Here is a 20,283-nt window from a genome sequence, read left to right on the forward strand (position 1 = left end):
AGCATGTGTTTATTGTGTTAGGATTCTGACCGATGGTGTGGTGACGTTTGAGCGTGGAGTCATCGGGCCGCGCGGGGCGGGGACGCCGCGTGAGGGTGCCGGAATCGCCGCCACCCTCGTCCTCCGCGCCGCAGTCTCCGCCCTTCTCCACCATCTCCTTCAGTTGACGCGTCATCCACGTCAACGGAATGTTTGGTTTCATGGACGGTTTGCGCTTTATCGTACCTGCAAAGTGTGACACGCAAATATGTAAAATGTGGTCCCTTACAATGGTATCGCGTAAGTCAAAAAACAGCCATTTTATCAAAAAGGTAACGGTAATTTATAGATAAGTTCGGAAAATAAGAAGATATTTTTCTGTCCTGTAATTTTGACAAATACTTACCTATATTGTTATTTATGAAATTGACAAGCATACATACTCAATTATGTTATTAAAATATTAAATTACCCATGGGGAACTCGCAGTCGAAGGCGCTCTCGGAGGCCGTGCCGCCGTCCGACAGACAGCCGCTCGAACTGGACGACGATGCGCGGGAGTGTCTGCACACAACAGTTATTACAATCATTTTTATTTACAAACAAACCATTTCTATAAGTTCGCCAAATTTTACAAATAATCGCGGATCAAAATTATGCCAGGAACAAGCATACCTACACTTTTATAAGTTAACACTTGCACTAACTTAAAAAGAAATCAAAGGCGGGAGTGCCTAAGGTGTGGTTTACAGGTCAAATGCACGTAGTTGTGATCGGAAATTAGCTGCGAACCACCATTATGTTTGGCGAGCACAGTTCTCAATAAAAGTCAAATAGCTTTGCCCTCCGAAGTTAGCTACTAGTGAGTGACAGCGCAAGTCAAATTGTTGAAAAAAAACATGGCGTTGCGCGTGCGCGAGCTGGCTTCGGAAGTGCAAAGTTATTTGAAGAGACCTGTTCTTTATTTATGAAACAATGGCCGGAATAACTTCACATTATAATAAAAGACACATGAAAAACATTCGCATTACAGTCCATTTGGAAAACCAAATAAAAAAATCCGCAAGCTTTTTAGATTATAAAATTCTGTAGAAATTGCAGTGACAATTGGAAAGGGCAATTTATATCTTCGCTTAGAACACAAGAACATTATGAAAAATAAACAAACAAACATTAACAACATAAAGGTGCATATACACGGTGCATGTAGCTGGAGCAAGTTAACATGCGCAAGTGACAAGAGCACGCGGGTGGATATTTTGCTTTGGTACATGCGCGAGTCGCTGGTCCCGCACGTTTTAAAAATGCGCATGCTACTTGCACTGTGTAGATGCTCCTTAAAATAATTTGATACCAACCTGCCACTGCTGATGTCTGAGTTAGCCACACTGACGTTGCTAGAGGTGGATTGTGCCGGACTGTTGATTCCCAGCGCTGGCATGCCGTTCGTTTTAGTGGGGATCGAAGTTATCTGAGGGACAACAATTTAACGTTATATACTCCATCTTAAGAGGCTGACAGCATCCAAAACAAAATACGTACGAAAGAGAAGCCTGATGACGGGACGTTCGTAACATCATATTAATTAATAGCTTTAAAATGAGTTGAGGAGTCAAAATCAACTAAGTTCTGTATTTATATATGGATTAGTAAATGTTATACATTTTATCAATGTACTTTGATAAGTAATACTTTATTTTTCTTGGAAGATCATTTTAAGGGTTCTCAGAAATATGTTAAGATTAATGTATATTTTTTCGGCAAACTGCTATGTACAGCAGGGGTAATCAAAATAATGGATTTTGGGGGTAACTTGAATACATCAGATTTTATGGAAGAATGGTAAAATCCTGTTTATCTGAATGTACACACCTTCACCATAATAATGAGCTTCTAATTAATAATAAGTGTACGGCTAGCAAAAAAAAACAGGAAAGCGTTGGATTCTGATTAAGCCAGTACCTACATACAATACTTGCAGATAAAAGAAGTACATACAAAACGGCAAAATACTTTTTTTCTAAACAAAAAAGAAACAAAAGCTAATAATGCTTTTGTTAAAATTGTGTGAACAATTACAGCAGATGTTTAGGCGATAACTGTTTAGTTACGAGGTCCTAGCAGGCTCGCATTACTTAGAATTGTATTTCTATTCAAAGAAAGCCAAGTCTTTGGTTTAAGCTTTGGCAAAATGTTGCTTTTAGTACAGATTTTATGTGTGAATTTGACGCGGAAACCAGTCATGTTTTTTAAGGTTGGTCAGAAATCTAATTATTCTAATAATATAATATTATTGTGACGAAAGTTTGTACCTACTTGTGTTTGTTACTTCTTCACACTCAATGACCAATTTTGATATTTGAAAGTAGATGATGGCTCGAGTTATTTGTTATGTTCCTTTATATACTACGCAAATCCGCAGGTATAACTTTGTGCAATAGGGTTATTAATAACTAAATACTTACTGAACATGATCGAGCGTGGGCGAGATGGTCTAAATCCTCCTGAGTGAGCTCTTCCACTAATGAACGGTAATTTTCCAACAGCTGCCTCCCGTGCTGGTAATAAAATTAATAATTAGTCATTATTCATTATGCGTATTCTATAGTATTAATATTGACAAAGAGGAAAGATTTTTTTGTAAACGAATAAACTCAAAAACTACTGAACGGATTTCAAAAACTCAAGGATACTACGAGATAAAACTAATATAGATTTTGTAAATAAAATTCATGTAAGTAACTGAGAACAATTGAATATTGCCCACGTTAAGGTTAACAATAAAATATTAATCGCCGTCTGTTCAGCCTTTACCAACTTAGGTTAAAAGTCGCTATGTTGGCTTGGCTAGCTTCTGATCTAATCGACTGTTCTTCAACCATACATGAAGCGATCACAACATATCTCGGTTTTAGACAAATTACTCGAGAAAAGCTCACAGCTACAGCTCCGTATGGCTAATAATTCTGTACCTAAACCTTCCTAAAAACCCGAATAACTATTGGGAAAAGCCGGTTCAGTGGGTTTCGAGTTTATTCATACAAACTTAGACACCACAAAACCATTTAACGCTAGAATAAATATATTTTCCGTACCTTTGCTATTCGCATGGCGGTCACCCATCTCTCCAGCGTCCGCTGATCATCAGCGCACAAAAACTTAATAAACTTAACACTCTTTGGTTGCTGCAGCCTCGGGTGCTTGATCGCGAAGCAGTAATCTGTTGGGGACTTGTACTTCTTCTTCCAATTCAACCCTATGTAAACTTCGTTATTGTCGAAAGTAGCCAGGCACACCAGCTCTTTAAGTGTCTTCACCTTATCTTTAGGCGAGTAGTACAGTCCTATATAATAACAAAATATAAACAATTAAGGAAAAGATCAGTTCATATACATATAAATAGTTCGCATTGGCCAATTCGCGGGGCTTATAGTTAAAGAGATAAGTTTGTGTGGCCACACAGCGCAGCTTGTCATGTTCTACTAACCAGACGGTCTCAAAACGCAGTATATTTTCTTCCATCCCTTTTTGGCATCGTTTTTGAGATACAACGGGCCTTCCATCGGCGGCACTGGGTGGCCAGACACTGAGGGCACCGTGCTGGTAGTTCCTCCGCTCTGCCCGAAAAACTCTTCAATGATGACTTGTCTCGAGTGCTCGTCATGCTCGCTGGACCAACCTTAACATGCGTAATTTATTGTTTTACATGTATGTTGTGTAAAAGGTTTAACCACACGAGCGTGGAACGTGGTGGGAACGTGGGACTGTTCTATGATCTATTTACCTCTATCATCCTCAGTCAGTAAGAACTTTTCAGGAGTTTGGAACAGAGATATTTTGTCTGGTCGCTCGGCGAACAGAATTTTGTTCTTTGATTCTCTAGTCCATAACATTAAATTGTCGACAAGCATCTCATGGTCTTCGTAGACTCGTTCTGAAATTAAGTGTTTGAACCATTAACGTATAACACACACAATACACTTACTAAATCAATGTATAAATGTGTTTCTAGAATGTTTTGATGGTCTTACCCATGTGTAGGTCTGGTAGGTGCTCGACAATAGCCCACTTGGGCTCCATGGTGACATGGTTCTTATCTGCCAATAGGCGAGCGACGTATCCACAAGTCATCTTCTCGTCGACCAGCAGACTCTTGGACGATCCATCCATAGAGAAGGCTTTGATGAAGAGCTTTTTAATGTTGGCTTCGCGCATGCGTTCCAACGCTAATTTAATTTTATCAGCTTTGAGTTGGAAACTAGCATCCTGGAGAGTTAATACGAAAAGTTAGTGTGCATTTACGTAGAAACTAAATTGTTTTATTTGCGTAATAGTAGTGGCTAGACTTTACCTTCTGTGTTTGGTGGAGATTCAGTTTTAGTGATTTACATTTTGTGCTGGTGCTACTGGATGCTGAAGATTCGCTAGACAGCATGGATACCTAATAAGCCAGAAAACTACAAGTCAATAGGCAGTAAAGTAATATATCGTTAAAGGACATTACAGAAAAACAGGAGCATATAGAAAATATTTATTTTGTCAACTTTGGTAGGAGTGTAAAAATTGCAAAATGTCAAGATGATATCCCGACACTTCCAAATAAATACAAAATGATTACTCTAAGGGTACGATGAATATATTTACAGTTCAAATGACCGTGTTACTAGTTTAGCAATAATGGTAACTCACAGTGTCGCTGAATGCCGAGTCATTGTCGGGCGAATCAGTGCGGGCGATACTAGATGCTCCGTCAGAGCACTCCTTATCTTGTCTCTGGGAGCCCTCGGCTGCACTGTTCGCTCTGGACTTGGATGCCGATGATAGTGCTGTAACCAAACCCACAAACTTTCAATATTGACGTTCATCGTGAGACAAATATCTGAGATACCAGTGTTGCATTTCGTGTAATACCTGAAGATACCCTAGATATCTCTTCATCATACTCGGAGTCCAAGGCGCAGAGTTCTCCCAGGATGGCATCCAGATCTGCATCCTGCGTCTCCTCTAGGTTGGCCATAGAGAACCGGTACGTGTCTATGCGCGGCGCCACGATCTCCAGCGGCCTCAGGCCTCCCGTGCCATCACTCGACGAGTTCAAACCCTGCAATTTAAATATTCAATTTGAATCCTCCTGTTACCCGATTAGTATTACAGTAACTAATTACAATAATTCCTTTAACACGTTTCATGGGGCCGGTAACTATTCCCGCGCCTTAAATAAAGCGACTCGATGCAATGAATACCAATGCTGGGCCCTATACATGACCTTATTTGTCCAGGAATTAATTATCTACTCACATACAAACTGACATCCCAAAACATAATTGGGAATGCATTGTCTTCAAACAATGAACTTGGTAAGTTTGTATGTCTGTCCCATTGTGACAACTAATTATGTTGACTTATATATACTATTTATATTTCTAATGAGATACAGACTTATCTATCACAGATATAAACTGTGTGAGCATTACAGAGAGTTATCATATTTATCACGAAGTTACTTAGTTCAACGTGCTTGACTCCCAAGTGTTCGTTAATAATATCCGAAAATTAAAATTAAATTAGTAGCGAATGCGTTAAAAAAAACGCTGCATTCACATTGAGGGTACTTTCAAATAAAATATTTAATAAGTAGTTAACTAGTTAATTGTACTGTTTCTGTAAACATAAACAGAAAATAAATAATGACTTAGTTATCAGCAGACTCATTAGTCACGTACCGTTACCGCTGTTGTCATGTCCAAACTTTGTTCAAAGCTTTTAGTTTCTGTAGGAGAGTTAGTAACACTCCGTGCTTTCCCGCTTGCTAATCGAAAACTTCTATTGAGAGTTGACAGAAACCCTCCGCGCTGCCACTTACTGGATTCGTTTATTTGCACATCCATCATTACGTCTACATCGCAACGTGCAATGACTCATAAAACAACACTTCTCACTATTAGCAAAGCGTGCCAAAAGCCGGCGCTATGTCGTCGGGACCGGGACTCGCTCCCGAACCAAACAGCGGCCGTCTTAGTTCATATGTTTTAATTCAAAACTAATTGACAATAAATGCCATTTTGTTATTTCATACTAGTATAGTCAGTCAGTATGCACTTAGGATTAGTATGTATGGAAACGAGTTTGTTATTTCAACGGAGCACAGAACACGGAGCCTGCGCGGAACTGCACCACAAGTCTACCGCACTACAGTTAGTTGTTATATCGTAGGCGACCTCGCCCGTTCACTTTGCCGAAAACAAACTTTTTCGCGCCTGCTATCACGTTTGGTAAAATCACAGAACAAAGAGCACTAACGAGGAACCCACAAAACGCGTACGACATTCGCGGGCTCCAACCACAACTAGGCAGCGTCGAGCACACTGAAGTGAGTAGTATTACAAAATGAAGCATGAGCGCTCGCTGAGTCGGCCGTTCGAGGCAGGCAGCGCAGGGGGGGCGCAAGTAGACAAACGGCAACCGTGTTTTGTGACTTGCGCACGTGTGCGCGGCCCGCTACGCTACGTTGTTTGATTCCAGAATGAGTGGACGAAGCTCGGCGCGGCTGTGTGCGTGAGGGGACCGGGCTCGAACCCCGAGCGTGCCGCGCGCCCCGCCTTGTGCCCGGTGCCCAAAGTCGACACGATGCTCCCTCATTCACGCATATCAACATTTTTTATCACTTTTTGCTAATGACCCCAGAATTATTATTTTATCACGAGATTGTTGTGTATGGTTGTATATCAAAGAAATAAAAAGTTTATCTCTTTGGGGACTCCAACAAAGTTTTGACATAGAATAATAAGTGTTAAAAAATAGGTCTTATCTGTAATAAATAAACTGTTATAAGCTGGAAAGCTCTACTATAAAAATAACAACTAAATGCGGAAAGTATCTTCCCACCTTTTGGAAAAAAGGACTTTAACACGCAACCAGCACGTGACAATGAAATAAGAAATCGACTGGATGACCTAGTTTTGTTCGGGTTTTGTTTAATACAAGGAAGGGCCGCCCTCTGTATCTCGAACACTGATATGCATATTAGAGACTAGAGAGTAAACTGAACTTATAACGAGAGGCCATAACTCTGATACAATAACTCAGTTTTGAGAGTTTTGACTATCAAGTTACACAAATGTACCTTATTCACAATCAAAATCCTAAAATATTTTATATTTTTGTTGCTACTGAAAATCTAGGTCTCACCTATCACGTTATATCATATCTGCTTCTTGTAGACTGCAAAAATATTTAAAATAGGTAAGGGTTAGCGAAGTTCTAAACAAAACGTATTTAACCACAAATAAAATATCGAGTTTAGTTATCATTAAAGCAAATTTCAAAATGATGTCTTTAGGCGGAGAACGTATAATGGATTTTGTGAATTGTACGGGACTACAACAGAAGTTATATGAAAAAGGTTGGACAAAAAATGGGAAACAGGTGTTGTGATGGAAACACCTGCCCGCACGAACGAGCGATACTCGACAGATGTGCAGGATCTATATTTTATCGATGTCTGACTTACTTTAGCATAACTACTCGATAATAATCTGAAATATGTAAAGAATAATAACTTGACACGGTTCACGTTGCGTTAATTACATAGCTTTTTCTGTGAATGTTGTTCGAAGTCAAAACATACAAAAATGAATCAGAGCGCACCCCTCTAGATGGACTTTAAATAAAAACAAACTTATTTATTTGAATTTAATGTCAGTTTAACAATATGCCCAGTAATATCGCTGCATGGAGCAATTTGTCAGTATGTTCATACATCTGTCGCTTTACTGCTGTATTGTTCATGAGAACAGTTGCCTCAATCTGTAATTATTATGAAAATTGGCGACATTGTTCAGTGGGGGAGCTTTATCAAATATGATGCAAAAGAGACAGTAATCATGTCACGAAAAGGTTAATAAAGAAACAGCTAAAGGTCTGTTGAAAATCAAGTTATCGCGTGTTCGTAGCCGAGATGTTAACGCCGTCGCAATAAGCTTGTCCTGGCGACGCAAAATCATGGCAAAAGCGCATATGCGCGCGCGCACCTGTCCCGCGGCGCTCGGGCCGCGCCGGCTGCAAGCCACACGTGCTCTCGAGATGCAGCATCAATCATCCCTTTCAAAGTTAAGCAAGCACTCCGTTTTTATTTATTTAATTAAAGAAGGTATACTTATCTTTCGACTAAATTACGGAACTTAGACCAGATGCTTCTATTTATGGCTCACGTTTGGGTTCTGTGAGGCAACATGGCGTTTTCAAAGAGCTATCTAATAATAAAGTAAGTGCGTAACCTGTTACTTTTACTTGGCGTAAGCTAATGAGAGTGTTACTGACTAATTGGACTAGCAGGAATTAGCTCGAACTTTAAATATATTTGCGGACACATGGCTGAATAAGGTGCTGTTTTATGTTTGAATACTGAAGGATAAAGTTTAACTTAATATCTATTTCTTTCATATCATTATAGCTCATATCATATCATATTATAGCTTAGAGTTTGAAAATAATGCCAGAATAGCGGAAAGATTCCGAAAAGTTGTCTCGTCACTTTTTAAGTTTCTAAAGGATATTTACAAATCTAATCCAAAAACTACTAGATCTAAGCATACAGTGAGCTCGTTCTGGGGCGCGATTCAGCTAATTTTACTTAGGCGACGTACGATTCACATCCGACTGAGATCCAATCACGACTCAATTACGATTGAAGCGTATGTGGCATTCCGCTATTTTCTTTTTTTTAAATAGTATCCTGTACGGTTGATATAAAAAGGGAAAGATTTAGCGAGTTGCTTACCGCAGTGAGCACGGTGAGCTCGCCGAGCCACTCGTTCAGCAAGGCCTCGGGGTCGTCGGCGGCGCCCGCGCCTTGTTCCTCTACCAACGCCATCTGAAAACAGTTGATTTATTTATTAGTAGGGAGTATTACATCTTCTGCCTGTAAAAAAATTCAGTGTAGGTACTTTGCAAAATCATGTACAATCAATGTAATTTTTTTTTACTTGAATAGTTTTTAGGGTTCCGTACCCAAAGGGTAAAACGGGACCCTCTTGTTTTCGCTCCTCTGTCCGTCCGTCCGTCCGTCTGTCACCACGCTGTATCTCATGAACCGTGATAGTTAGAGAGTTGAAATTTTCACAGATGATGTATTACTGTTGCCGCTATAACAACAAATGCTGAAAACTAGAATAAAATAAATATTTCGGGGGTATTTATACAACAAACGTGATTTTTTGCTCATTTTTGCTCGATATCCATAAATATATATAGGTAGAATATTAGTTTGGATGGTGCGGAGCCCTACGTGCGCGAGTCCGACTCGCACTTGGCCGGTTTTTTTTACATGGATAGTTTTTTTATCTATATTGTTAGTACACGTATAACAAAGGTGTCTATAAAATCTCTTTTAAATAAGTTTTTTAAATGTCACAGTGTCACATTGTAACTACTGTGTGCCGATGAAGTAATGTTTCTTGTATTTGCCTTGTTAATAAAGGCATAAATAAGTAAATTGCAAATTATTATCGATCAGCATTCATATTGTTCGGGCATCCATTCACTATTTTGTCCGAACGGTCTTTGCGAACAATATTGTGCGAAAAGATTACTTCGAAGATTAAAGTTAAGCTCGAAAGTTACTCTAGTAGTGTAACTTGCTAAGTAATAAGTAGCTAGGAACTAACGGCTTTGTTTTAAAGCTTAGGCGAAAGCTACCAAACTTTATGACGCTTATTTGAATACTGATGAGTGATTTAAGAGCTTAAGTGATGTGTAGAATTTGTAAATACCCGGTCGCAGTCACATTCGGTGAGAAGTTACAAATGTGTGTGAATTAATTTACATTCATTGAAGATTCTACGAGGATTAAAAAGCTTTTCTGAATAAAATAAGGAAAAATTACCATAAGCATAATTTAGTCTATCAATCGTTTAATGATCTGATCAATCAACATCTGTATAATAAGTAAGCCCATGTTTCAATCAGTTCAGACGTTGGACCGCTACACCGTAACTCAAAGAAACTCACTTTAGCATTTATAATATAAACCAGGGATTTCACTGAGAAGTTTACGTCAGAAAGCTAAGTAAATTGTAACTTTAAGTAAACTTAGACATGAGATAATTGCGTTCAAAGCTAATCCAGAGTACTATTTATAGAATTGTTAGTAGAGCGGTCGTGGCCTCGTGGCCACGTCTGGCACAAGCAAATTATGTTTTGTGCTCCTAGCTTCCATAACCGGGAAGGAAAGTTGAATTGATGTAACATTTACGTAATAATACTAACAGCAGTAGTAATGCATATAACAGATATTTTCGTAACTTTATTACAATGGAGTATCAAGCCAGTGTCGTGGTCGTGGCGCATGATTTTACGGGCTGATACGAATGAGTACCCACAGAAACGGGCAAAAAGTGCATTTTACTAGCAAACGTGATCTTGGTTCTATTAAATATCGCGTTTGCATTGCAATTGCTGCTAACGTCATTGCTATTTATAGAAGAAGTAAACGTTGCAATCGACGTTTTCACAATTTGTATATTGATCGCGAAAAAATGTTCTTACCAATAACCATTAAAAGCTCAGCAACGACTCTCTTAGGCAAAGTATTGATAATACTTTTGCCTAACAAAATATAAAAAAACACACTTAACAGAGAAGAAGCAGTCTAGATTTTAAACTAGCAACCAGCTAGTAATGAATATTAGTAACAAAATCCTAACGGCTCCATCTTAACAGCATTTGTTTTTGTTGTTTCTAGAAAATAATAAATAACATGTGACGCTAAATTGCAAATTATTATAAGTTGTCCATACAATAAATGCATGTGTTGTAATAATGTTTAAAGCAAACGAGCTTTCTCCTAAAATATGATCGCGTTTAGTTAGGGGAAAGTGTAGCAGTAGTTAAGATTATTAACGGAGCGGGCGTCAACTTGACATGAACTCGTCAATAAACTGAGATGCGGGTCGGTTTAACACAATATAGACCTATTCCAGAATATTCTTGTACCTCACATAACCTATTTACCGTACATTTGATTATGTTTGATATTACTCCGTTTCGTAATGTATTAAAATGTAAGAGTAAATGTAAAAATGTCGTGTTCGCCTGTATGCCTCCCCGCGATAGTTCCCTGTTAGCTTCCCAAATAATGGAAGACTTCTTCAAATCAGCTCAGTAGGAGACTTTAGGGTACAATTAGTAACAAAAAAAGCCTGATATCCAAAATGATATACCCTGTGAACTTTTACGAATTTTGATTTCATCTCCCGGTAATTGAGTAAAGAGACCATAATTTACCGCTTGGATCATATCGCGTTTAATCAGATTATGATGCAATCTATCGATTATTCAGTGTTCATGTAGGTGGAAGTATGGAAGGGGCATACATAAGTATATGGAAACATCAACACTTCCCCTGCCCTTCAAACCGCCCCTAACACATTATTCTCGCATGGATTCTACCTTTAGTCGTCTAAAATTAAATTCGGCGGAGAGATGACTCATACGGCTATTTTTTATTATAAATACCGCTTATCTCATAGGACAGTGATGAATAACAAATAAATATTCAGAGTTCTTAATACAAAACGATAAAATGTCAAGTGACAGGAAATTGTTAAAGTTTAATGACCATCTCGGAGAAGAGGAGTGTTTGTGGCTCCATTCAACCGCGTTTTCCTCAGAGAGTTTAGGTCTTGAAAGTTTCGGTCTTCGGAAAGCTTATTTTCTGGAAAATGACAAGTACAACGCATAAAATCCTGAATAACTTCCGGATAGTGTCCAAAGTTAGTCGCTGCGCCATTCTGAACTTGACGCGTCAGAAGTTGCGAATTCTGTCGTTTAGATGCTTGGAGCCATCATCATCATCCTCCTGCCCATATACTTTTTGGTGATGGGGCAGTATTTCTTCTTTTTCATTTACCTGTAACATATCTATGTATTCTAGCCATTCCGTCTTCCATACACCCATCTCTCATCTCATCTCATACGTCTCTTTGGTCGTGTATTCCTCTTCCATCCTATGAGTTTTGATACAGCCAACGAACTGGACTACCTCTAAGGTTCTTAGTTCTTATAACACGGAAGTGATGTGATGATATGCCGACGTCTATTATAACTCTACTTAGTATCAGTTATCCTTCGTATGTCGTGGTCCGTGGTCACCTTGACCGAATATAATCATTCAAATGCTTATTACTGCTGTTTGCCATTACGTAGGGAACTGGCTGTCTACTGAATTATTATTTTAATTACTAACTATCAGAATACACATTTAGCGATGTCTTAGAATATTTGTTTAGGTGTATTCTAGTCAGACTTACAGACTAAGCTTTCTTCAATATCATTACTATTAGGTTCCAAGTCTTTCCTTCTACTATAAATCTATGAAATAATATTGCGATAAACGACACAAATTACCTTGAACCATTCAATTCACGCCTTTGTCGATGAGCCACGGTCCGGTACGGCTACGGAAAGTCCTCGACACTTCGAGCTAACCGGTAAAAGTTTTAAAGTGAACAAACAATACAATCCAATTTCTTGAATGCTGCACTTAGCTCCGTCGGTCTGCACAATAATACGTTTAACAATAAACGCGATCCGTTCCGCGATTCGTTTCGCTCACAATCGCTCGCGAGCGATCCGGCCAAAGTGCGAGCCACATTATAAATGATATTGCAGTATAACATGCGTACTTGCTGACCAACTCTAAATGAATGAATACTCTATGAGGTCGTGTGACGCGAGCCATCATCATTATACTAAAAACGCGTGTTACGTCATTTTTAACAAACACAAACATGCTCAAGGGAAAAGTGAAAAATAGTTCGCAGAACAAGTTCTTGGTCACGTCGCTTATCAGTTATCATACTTCGACTATAATACTCGTTGTTCTTATTACTGTGACGATCAATGGACGGGTTACATTATGTACACAAGTTATCATATCACTCAGTTACATTTAACATTTCCACATTCACATTACTCATTGAGAAGGTTTGTTCCATTATGAGTAAAATTAACAAGTACATAGGTTCATATATCGTCGGAAATGCTTGTCGTAAATCCTAACATTGAGGTTAGAATGAATAGTTTAACATTTCCATACATTTTACTTATAGTGTTTCTAAAACGTCTGCCTACGTTCTCACGTTGTTTACATGAGTCGGTCCGAGTCGATGACTGTTCCATCGGCGAAGCTGGTTCATGGCGTGAATCATATCGCATCGAAATTATTGTTTGTACAACCGGATTAGTTTATCTTCTAAACATAATGTTAAAAATATTCCACAGCTTTGAGTTCTATGTCGTTTAATTTGATTGACAAATATGCATGTATTTTTTTAAAACCGGCAACCGGCTCCCTTACACTTCTGGCTTTAAAAATGTTTATATAAAGTAGTGTAAGGGAGCCCCTTAAAATATTAATTTAATTTCAGTTTTCAGTACTCGTTGTTATAGCGGCACCAATAAGACATTAAAAAAACTTGAACAATAGCAGCTGGGAGACCTCCTAGTTAGACCAAGTGTACCGTAGAACGATAGAAATAAAAACAATAAGTACAGACCTACTATAACTAGATAGAACAGTCCCCCAACTGCGGTTTTTGGCAGTCAGGCAAAATATTAACTTAAATACCAAACACGCGTGTACGCCTCGGGCTTGAAACATCAATAAAAGCAAATGTATCAGTTTGAAATATTGGCTATTAAAAATAAATGTCTGGTGCAGACTGCAAAGGTAATTCGAATATAACACTTTAATTTGGCAATATTGAGTTCGGAACCTGATAAATAAATTCCGATTCCACAAATATATTTGAATAGTTGAGGCTCAGTGAATGAGTAAATACGTAGGTAAATTCCGATGTTTTTATTTAAAATCCAATATTTCCGTCTGCGCTTATCTTGTTTCCTTTGAATGATCTACAAAGCCAAATTTGTAAAGTATTTTAATAATAAATAATATGATACATCGGACCTTGTGGTTTCGCGAAGTTGCTGCCAGCCATTGCGGGGATTCAAGTAACTTGTGCGGTAACCATTGTTAATAAAGCAAGCTTAATTAAAGACTACGAGACATATAATTCCGATGTGTAGTTATAATGTTAACCACCTGTATCTGTTCTGCAGTAAAAGCTAATAACAACAATGGCCGTAATAACAAGTTTATAAATATGGAAGATCAATGCAAAGATACGATGTTTTCTCGGAATATCTGGTTTACATTTCTAGTCCAAGCTTCAGCTACACATTGAATGAATATTTTTATCTCATTCTGTCAAAGGGCTCACTGGCAGAAACTAACTCTTTAAGCTTGCCTTTGAATACACCGGTCCATTCGTAAGTTATAAACATTTTCATTTTATATTTAATTACGGAAAGATTTGATCAAAAGGTAGAATAAGACTTCCTTCACCATTTTTTACTTTGATAAAAGCAACGTTGGAAATGAAAATATTATTTTAGCTTTATGACACATCTGATACCGGAAAAATACCAATGTTTTTATTTTATTTACACAGACTTAAATGAACATCGTATTTACAAACATAAAATTACCTTTTAATAAATATTAAATAACATTCCATGATCATTGAGCTCGCGGCTCCGTCCTTCGAACTGTGATGAATAATAATTGCTGGTAGTCATGATGATAATACGTACAACACTTACATACAGAGTCCAAAAGTGTAAACAAGATAGTTTACAATATTTATTTAAATAGACATTTGTGAGATTTTTGTATGAGACATAAAATGAAGGAAGAAAAAGACATGCTGCGCCGATCTCAAAGACAATTGGAACAAGGAAAGGCAATGGTGATGATTATAGTAGAATGCATGGAGACATCTTCTCTGATGGTAGTAGTGAGAAGAACAGCCATTTATACTGAACAGCATTATACTTGCTTATAATATCAAAATAGCAATGAGGAATTGAGGATAGACTTAAATAGAAAAACGTGTTCAGATGCAACAATATCATAAGTAGGTACGTAGTTTACTGAGAATTACGCCCATTGCTAGTAAGCATGAATACGAGTAAGTAAAATGTTTATAATTTGAGTAAGTACTATTCCCATACTTCCAGCATTATTGATTGCAACAACTGCGCAATTCAAATCATTAATAGCTCACGATTAGCTCATTGTTATTGTAAATTAATATTGGCTTTATTTTCTGCTGATTTGGCTATGCTAATGTTCATTGTATGGTAGGCACGAAATATGTTATGTAGCTGTAGGCTTGATGGCCAAAATAAAACCTACGTAATCAACTTCTTATAAGGGATCCCATACTAAAAGATTATATTCTATGGCTGTAGATGATCGATAGATGTGTACAGCAATGACCTCTTCAATAATTCAAGAAGTAACTGAGGCACCGGATCAGCAAATCTGACGTTCGCGAGACGGCGGCAGACGGAACGTTTCCTGTGCACACTGTTTTAACTCTGGATCTAAGTCAGTCCTCGTTTATGTTCAGAGCTTCGTCAAATTGCATTACCATAGGGAAGACTTCGCTCCAGTTGCTCCTTTGAGATATTATTTTGAGTTTATTTGGCAAGGGAGGCTATGGCTGACCAGTATTTGAATACGGGAACATTACATTAATATGAAACAATAGACTATTGCAAATAATATAAAAGTATCAAATATCAATGGCACCACCGTTCACGACATGTGCATAAGACATTGGAGAGGTGTAAATATCAAAAATGTGCTGAAACCGTAAATAGCTTTCGTACGGACGGTTTGGCCATAAACTGCGAAAATGTAAACAAGAAATAGCGCGCATGGCTGCATACCCACTTTGTTATGCGCTCGCGCAATTTCGTTTTAGAGCTTCCAAAATAGTTTAGTGTCGTGGTTTCCGTACAATACAGGCAGGTGTGAGCTAAAATCCTTATTATTGTTTGAATTGAGTGGTTACACGGTAAAACGGCTGTCCCCAATAGGAATTGATACGATGCCATGGAGATGGGGAAATGTATAAAATTTGAGAAGTGTAGAATAAATTCTGCGTAATGCGTAAGAACGGGCTTGTGTCCAGTAATCAGTAGTGGGAAAATCAAGAAGGCAGATTGTTTTAATATCAAAACTTCATGTTTATTATGAAACATTCTCTGAGTTAGATTCTCCAATTCTCCTTGCACCTAAGATAGAATTCTCAAGAAAAATGAAACCATCGGCGAACGTGGCTCGTAAGATCTCAGGTAAACATAAGAGGTTTATGACGCGTACTTGCGCCGCTCGCCGTGCCCAAATATAGAGCAAATTCCAGCTTGTTGAGGCGACCATTAACATCACCCGTCCCCCTCCATGCGTGCTTGCCAAGCCGCGCGCATCAAACGCTGCGGCGCCGCTGAGCCGTCAGCACACGGACTTTGCCCTCCACATTCTTCCAGCCATGTCCAGACATGCACTTTATTGTCACAAGACTCGCTATACGGTATACATACCAAGGACAACTAATACATTCGACAGACGCAAACTAAAAAACAAAAACTGAGAGATTTCTTGCAACATTGCGTCAGTATTGCGCGATAACAACCTACAGAGCTATTGACTTCACAGACATATAATGTTTGACTGAATAAAGGCGTTCTTGTAAGTCTTTACTATCAGAACATTTTAAATGAATGTAACAAGCTGGTTAGACATTAATGCTGTGAAACAATGGGCTCGTGTTCGTATAACATAGGCGAACATTTGTGCGAAAGCTTTTAAATGCGTTTGCGCCCCAGACGCATGACGCTGCATATTTTAGACACATGAGAAATGCCTCCGCCCTTAATGTATGCGGTTCGTACGCATGTTACAACACCCACTCTGACGAGGAACACTGTTATTGCGGAAACTATGTCTGGAAAGGGCTTAACAGAGTTTCTCAGGTAAGCCCCCATCTAAAGTCAGCCAGCATAAATCCCTAACAATCTATACCCATACAAGTAGAATCACTTCCTACGAAGTTTATTGCCATTTGTGAACCACTAAAGTCATTTCATGTTAGTCTATATAAAAAAGCCGTCCGTGGTGGACCTAAATGAACTCGTTATCTTCAATCATCATCTTCCGAGCATTTTCCCAATGATAAATGGGAAAGTCTAAGTCTATTTCTACGTCTGCCGTCATACGATATGTTTGAGCTACCTAAAACTTTTCAAAGAAAAGGTGACAAGTTCCACCAAGTTCGGAGTGCTGAACGACGGGGGATTTCATAACTCGGGGAGAGTAGGGTCTTAATTAAAATGAATTCCTCTGAGGAGCGAGTAGCGGCGTAACGAGCCATTGTGGCTATTAGCAAAGAACAATTGGAACGAACACGCGAGTGCAAGCAAGTTTACTGAACATCAGGAAGCTATTTATTAACATTTAAGAAAGAAATGCATTGTTTAAACATGGAACGACAGCGTTTTCATAATATTGTATGTATGTAGTACTCGTTTATTGGTATCAGTTTCTCGGTGTGCTCATTAGTGTTGCTATTTTGATCATGCGTTCGGATATTGGGTGGTTCCGCAGTTATTTCCTGTGCCGTTTCAGAGGCATTGCAATCTCTATGGCGGAATGTTTATTTCCGTGTGCGGTTCCTGGGCCGCTGTCAATTAGCGCCGATAGCGGCGTGAACCCCGTTCTGGTTTGTTTACTGTTCTCTATTCATCCGTGCGCACATGAGCTTGCAACTAATGGGTTGCATTGCGCTAAATAATGAACTACTCCCTAATTGTATTAGAGCGCACTGTACGTGCAGAACTGCAGACCTAGCCTGCAATAGGTCACTTTACGATAGCTCTTAATAACGTAGGTCCTCCTTACTAATAGGTATTATTAATGCGAAACTAACTGTCTGTCTGTAGGGCTTTCACGCCCTACCCACGCGACTGCGGGAAGTAGTTATCTTGGGGCGCAGTGGAACCGCGGGGAACTGCTAGTAATATTTTTTATAAAATATCAAAAAAATATATGATTATTACGTGATTTACTATTTAATTATATTATATGATTTACTATTTAATACTATAGTGATTTTTCAAATATTATATACCTAAGAACTAGCTGTTTTCCTGCAGCTGCACTCGCGTCCCGGGGGAACTTCTACCTTTCTTCTTTCTACTCTTCTGTATCCGGATAAAATATAGCCCATGTTACTCGGGAAGAGTATAGCTCAATTGCTTTTTAACAATGGAAGAATTTTACAAATTGTTTCAGTAGTTTCGGGTGCAAACAAAAAAAGTTTCCTCTTTTTTACAGCACTACAGATTTCAAAGAATAACTGTTGACACATCATCCGAAAGGTTCTTTTTGATTGATCAAAAAGCTCTTTCATACACCTTAATTAATATTTTCCATAATTAAAGGTACGAGACGGAATTTCCACGCCGAAATGATTCTTAAATACTGTACGAAATATTTCGTTCGGAACTCACATACTCCCCGAATTGTTCAGCAGCTCAAATAGAGGCTCGCTTTTGCAATCAAAAATGAACGTTCCTTTAATTTGTATTTTATTTTCGAGAGTAATAAATAATTAAGAAAAACAATTGATATACATATCTAGTATACTAACATAATAAAAAGGAAACATATTTTGTTTGTTTGTAAAGGTTTGAAAAATTCTTTCACTGTTGGAAAGCTTCACTAACCGCGAGTAACATAGGGTCAGATATTTAATTCCATTAAGGGAAGAAGTTCAACCAAGACGCGGGTGAAACCGCGGGAAAACAGCTAGTAAAATATATTCATAGATATTATAACGATGATAAATGGTACGTTGTCCGTTGATATAACCCAGATCATGTTAAGTTGATTGATTAGAACGAACGCAAATTACGGCCAGGAGACTGTTTGGTCTAACTACAGTATGTATTAAGTATATGAAATAATAGCGACCCGCTCCGCCTCCGCAGAGGATAACAGTATTTCCCCACTATTTAATGTATATCATTATACATATAAACCTTCCTCTTTAATCACTCTATCTACTTCTATTAAAAAACTGGATGAAAATCGTTTGCGTAGTTTTGAAGATTTAAGCGTACAAAGGGACAACAACGGGACATATATAGGGACAGAAAAAGCGACTTTGTTTTATATTATGTAGTGATACTAGTTTCAGGTCGCAGCTTCACTTGCGTGTTTTGATAAAAAGCCCAAGTCAGTTTAATTAGGTACTGCACTGTTTTTTTTTATAATTCATACAGACAGGCAGTCTGTTACAGCCTTTTTTATCGTCCCACTGCTGGGCACAGGCCTCCTCTCACACGGAGAAGGTTTGAGCATTAATAGAACGCACGGAGCACGGAGAAGATAGGCAGTCGCTTCATGTAAATCATTAGTTAGTCAGCTGCATACGGTTAGACTTTTTAAGACGATCCCAACATGTTTGGGAAAAGGCTAGGCAGATAATTTTACCTAATTCCTTCAGTTATTTTAAAAATATATTTTTTTTGAAATCCATACCGATATTTGATTTTAATTAGGTATGGTGTGTTTGTATGATTCTGGCTGTATTGATAAATAAATATTTTCAGTGAGGGTTTGATAGAAAATATTTGTAATAGGTACAGAGAGAGCAAACAGGTAATATCGTTTGCAAATATCGGATTGATGACCAGTGTTTAATAAACAGTGTAATTTACACAAGTCTTCATTAAAAGCGTTGAAATTCGGCTGTACTTGCTTCATTAAAAGCGTTGAAATTCGGCTGTACTTGTTTTTTTTTAATATTTACCTAAGTATTGTGTACCTAGGTATAAAAAAGCTTCAAAATTCATCGGCATTGACTGTAAAGAGCGAAGTCAAAAATGATATTAAAATTAGTTCGTTGATTCAAACTTTAAGTCATCTAAACTACTATACCGGGATTAGAAAAACAAAATACACAATCTTAAATAAAAAATGGATACTTGCGGCCGGTCTAATGATTAAAAAATGAACTAGCTATACAGTTACCATAAACAAATGAATTAATATGATATTCATTATACAGTGTATACAGTATAATAAGTGAGTGGGTGCATGCGATGTGGCGGCTGGCTAGCAAGGGGGCGGGACGGGAGGGGTATCGATCGGGCCCCATTGCACCACCTGCCACTGCAACTTGGAAAATTCGCTTTTCTCATAGCACTCGGACAATACCGATATTGTCCACTCGACTCCAATACTCGATCCATTTCTTAGATTACTACGCAATTTACAGCGACGACCGTACCGCCAATTATTTTTTCTATTTCTTCAGCGACCGACTCGGTGTAGAGTTTTAATTTTTATTTTATCCTATCAGCACAGGAAGCTCGAGCTTTTTTTACCGC

At 38.3% G+C, this 20,283-nt stretch overlaps 1 protein-coding gene across 3 annotated transcripts in view; it reads right to left on the bottom strand.

The window, feature by feature from the left end:
* LOC124644864 (amyloid beta A4 precursor protein-binding family B member 1-interacting protein) overlaps positions 1-20,283 on the bottom strand; it is a 65,147-nt gene that overhangs the window by 4,477 nt on the left and 40,387 nt on the right. The window contains exons 1-13 of one of the 3 annotated variants that reach the window (XM_047184493.1): positions 12,385-12,654; positions 8,759-8,851; positions 4,891-5,080; positions 4,669-4,805; positions 4,331-4,420; positions 4,011-4,245; positions 3,764-3,913; positions 3,467-3,658; positions 3,075-3,322; positions 2,445-2,537; positions 1,338-1,450; positions 452-543; positions 31-225 (exon numbers count right to left, since the gene is read on the bottom strand). In XM_047184493.1, the coding sequence (XP_047040449.1) occupies positions 31-225; positions 452-543; positions 1,338-1,450; positions 2,445-2,537; positions 3,075-3,322; positions 3,467-3,658; positions 3,764-3,913; positions 4,011-4,245; positions 4,331-4,420; positions 4,669-4,805; positions 4,891-5,080; positions 8,759-8,851 (1,828 nt within the window). In that variant the 5' untranslated portion in view covers positions 12,385-12,654. Of the gene's footprint in view, positions 1-30; positions 226-451; positions 544-1,337; positions 1,451-2,444; positions 2,538-3,074; positions 3,323-3,466; positions 3,659-3,763; positions 3,914-4,010; positions 4,246-4,330; positions 4,421-4,668; positions 4,806-4,890; positions 5,081-5,702; positions 6,375-8,758; positions 8,852-12,384; positions 12,655-20,283 lie in introns of those variants that run through there. The other 2 variants (XM_047184492.1, XM_047184491.1) reach the window with 2 other exon arrangements.

This window comes from Helicoverpa zea, chromosome 31 (genome assembly GCF_022581195.2).
Source record: "Helicoverpa zea isolate HzStark_Cry1AcR chromosome 31, ilHelZeax1.1, whole genome shotgun sequence".
NCBI classification, from domain to species: domain Eukaryota; kingdom Metazoa; phylum Arthropoda; class Insecta; order Lepidoptera; family Noctuidae; genus Helicoverpa; species Helicoverpa zea.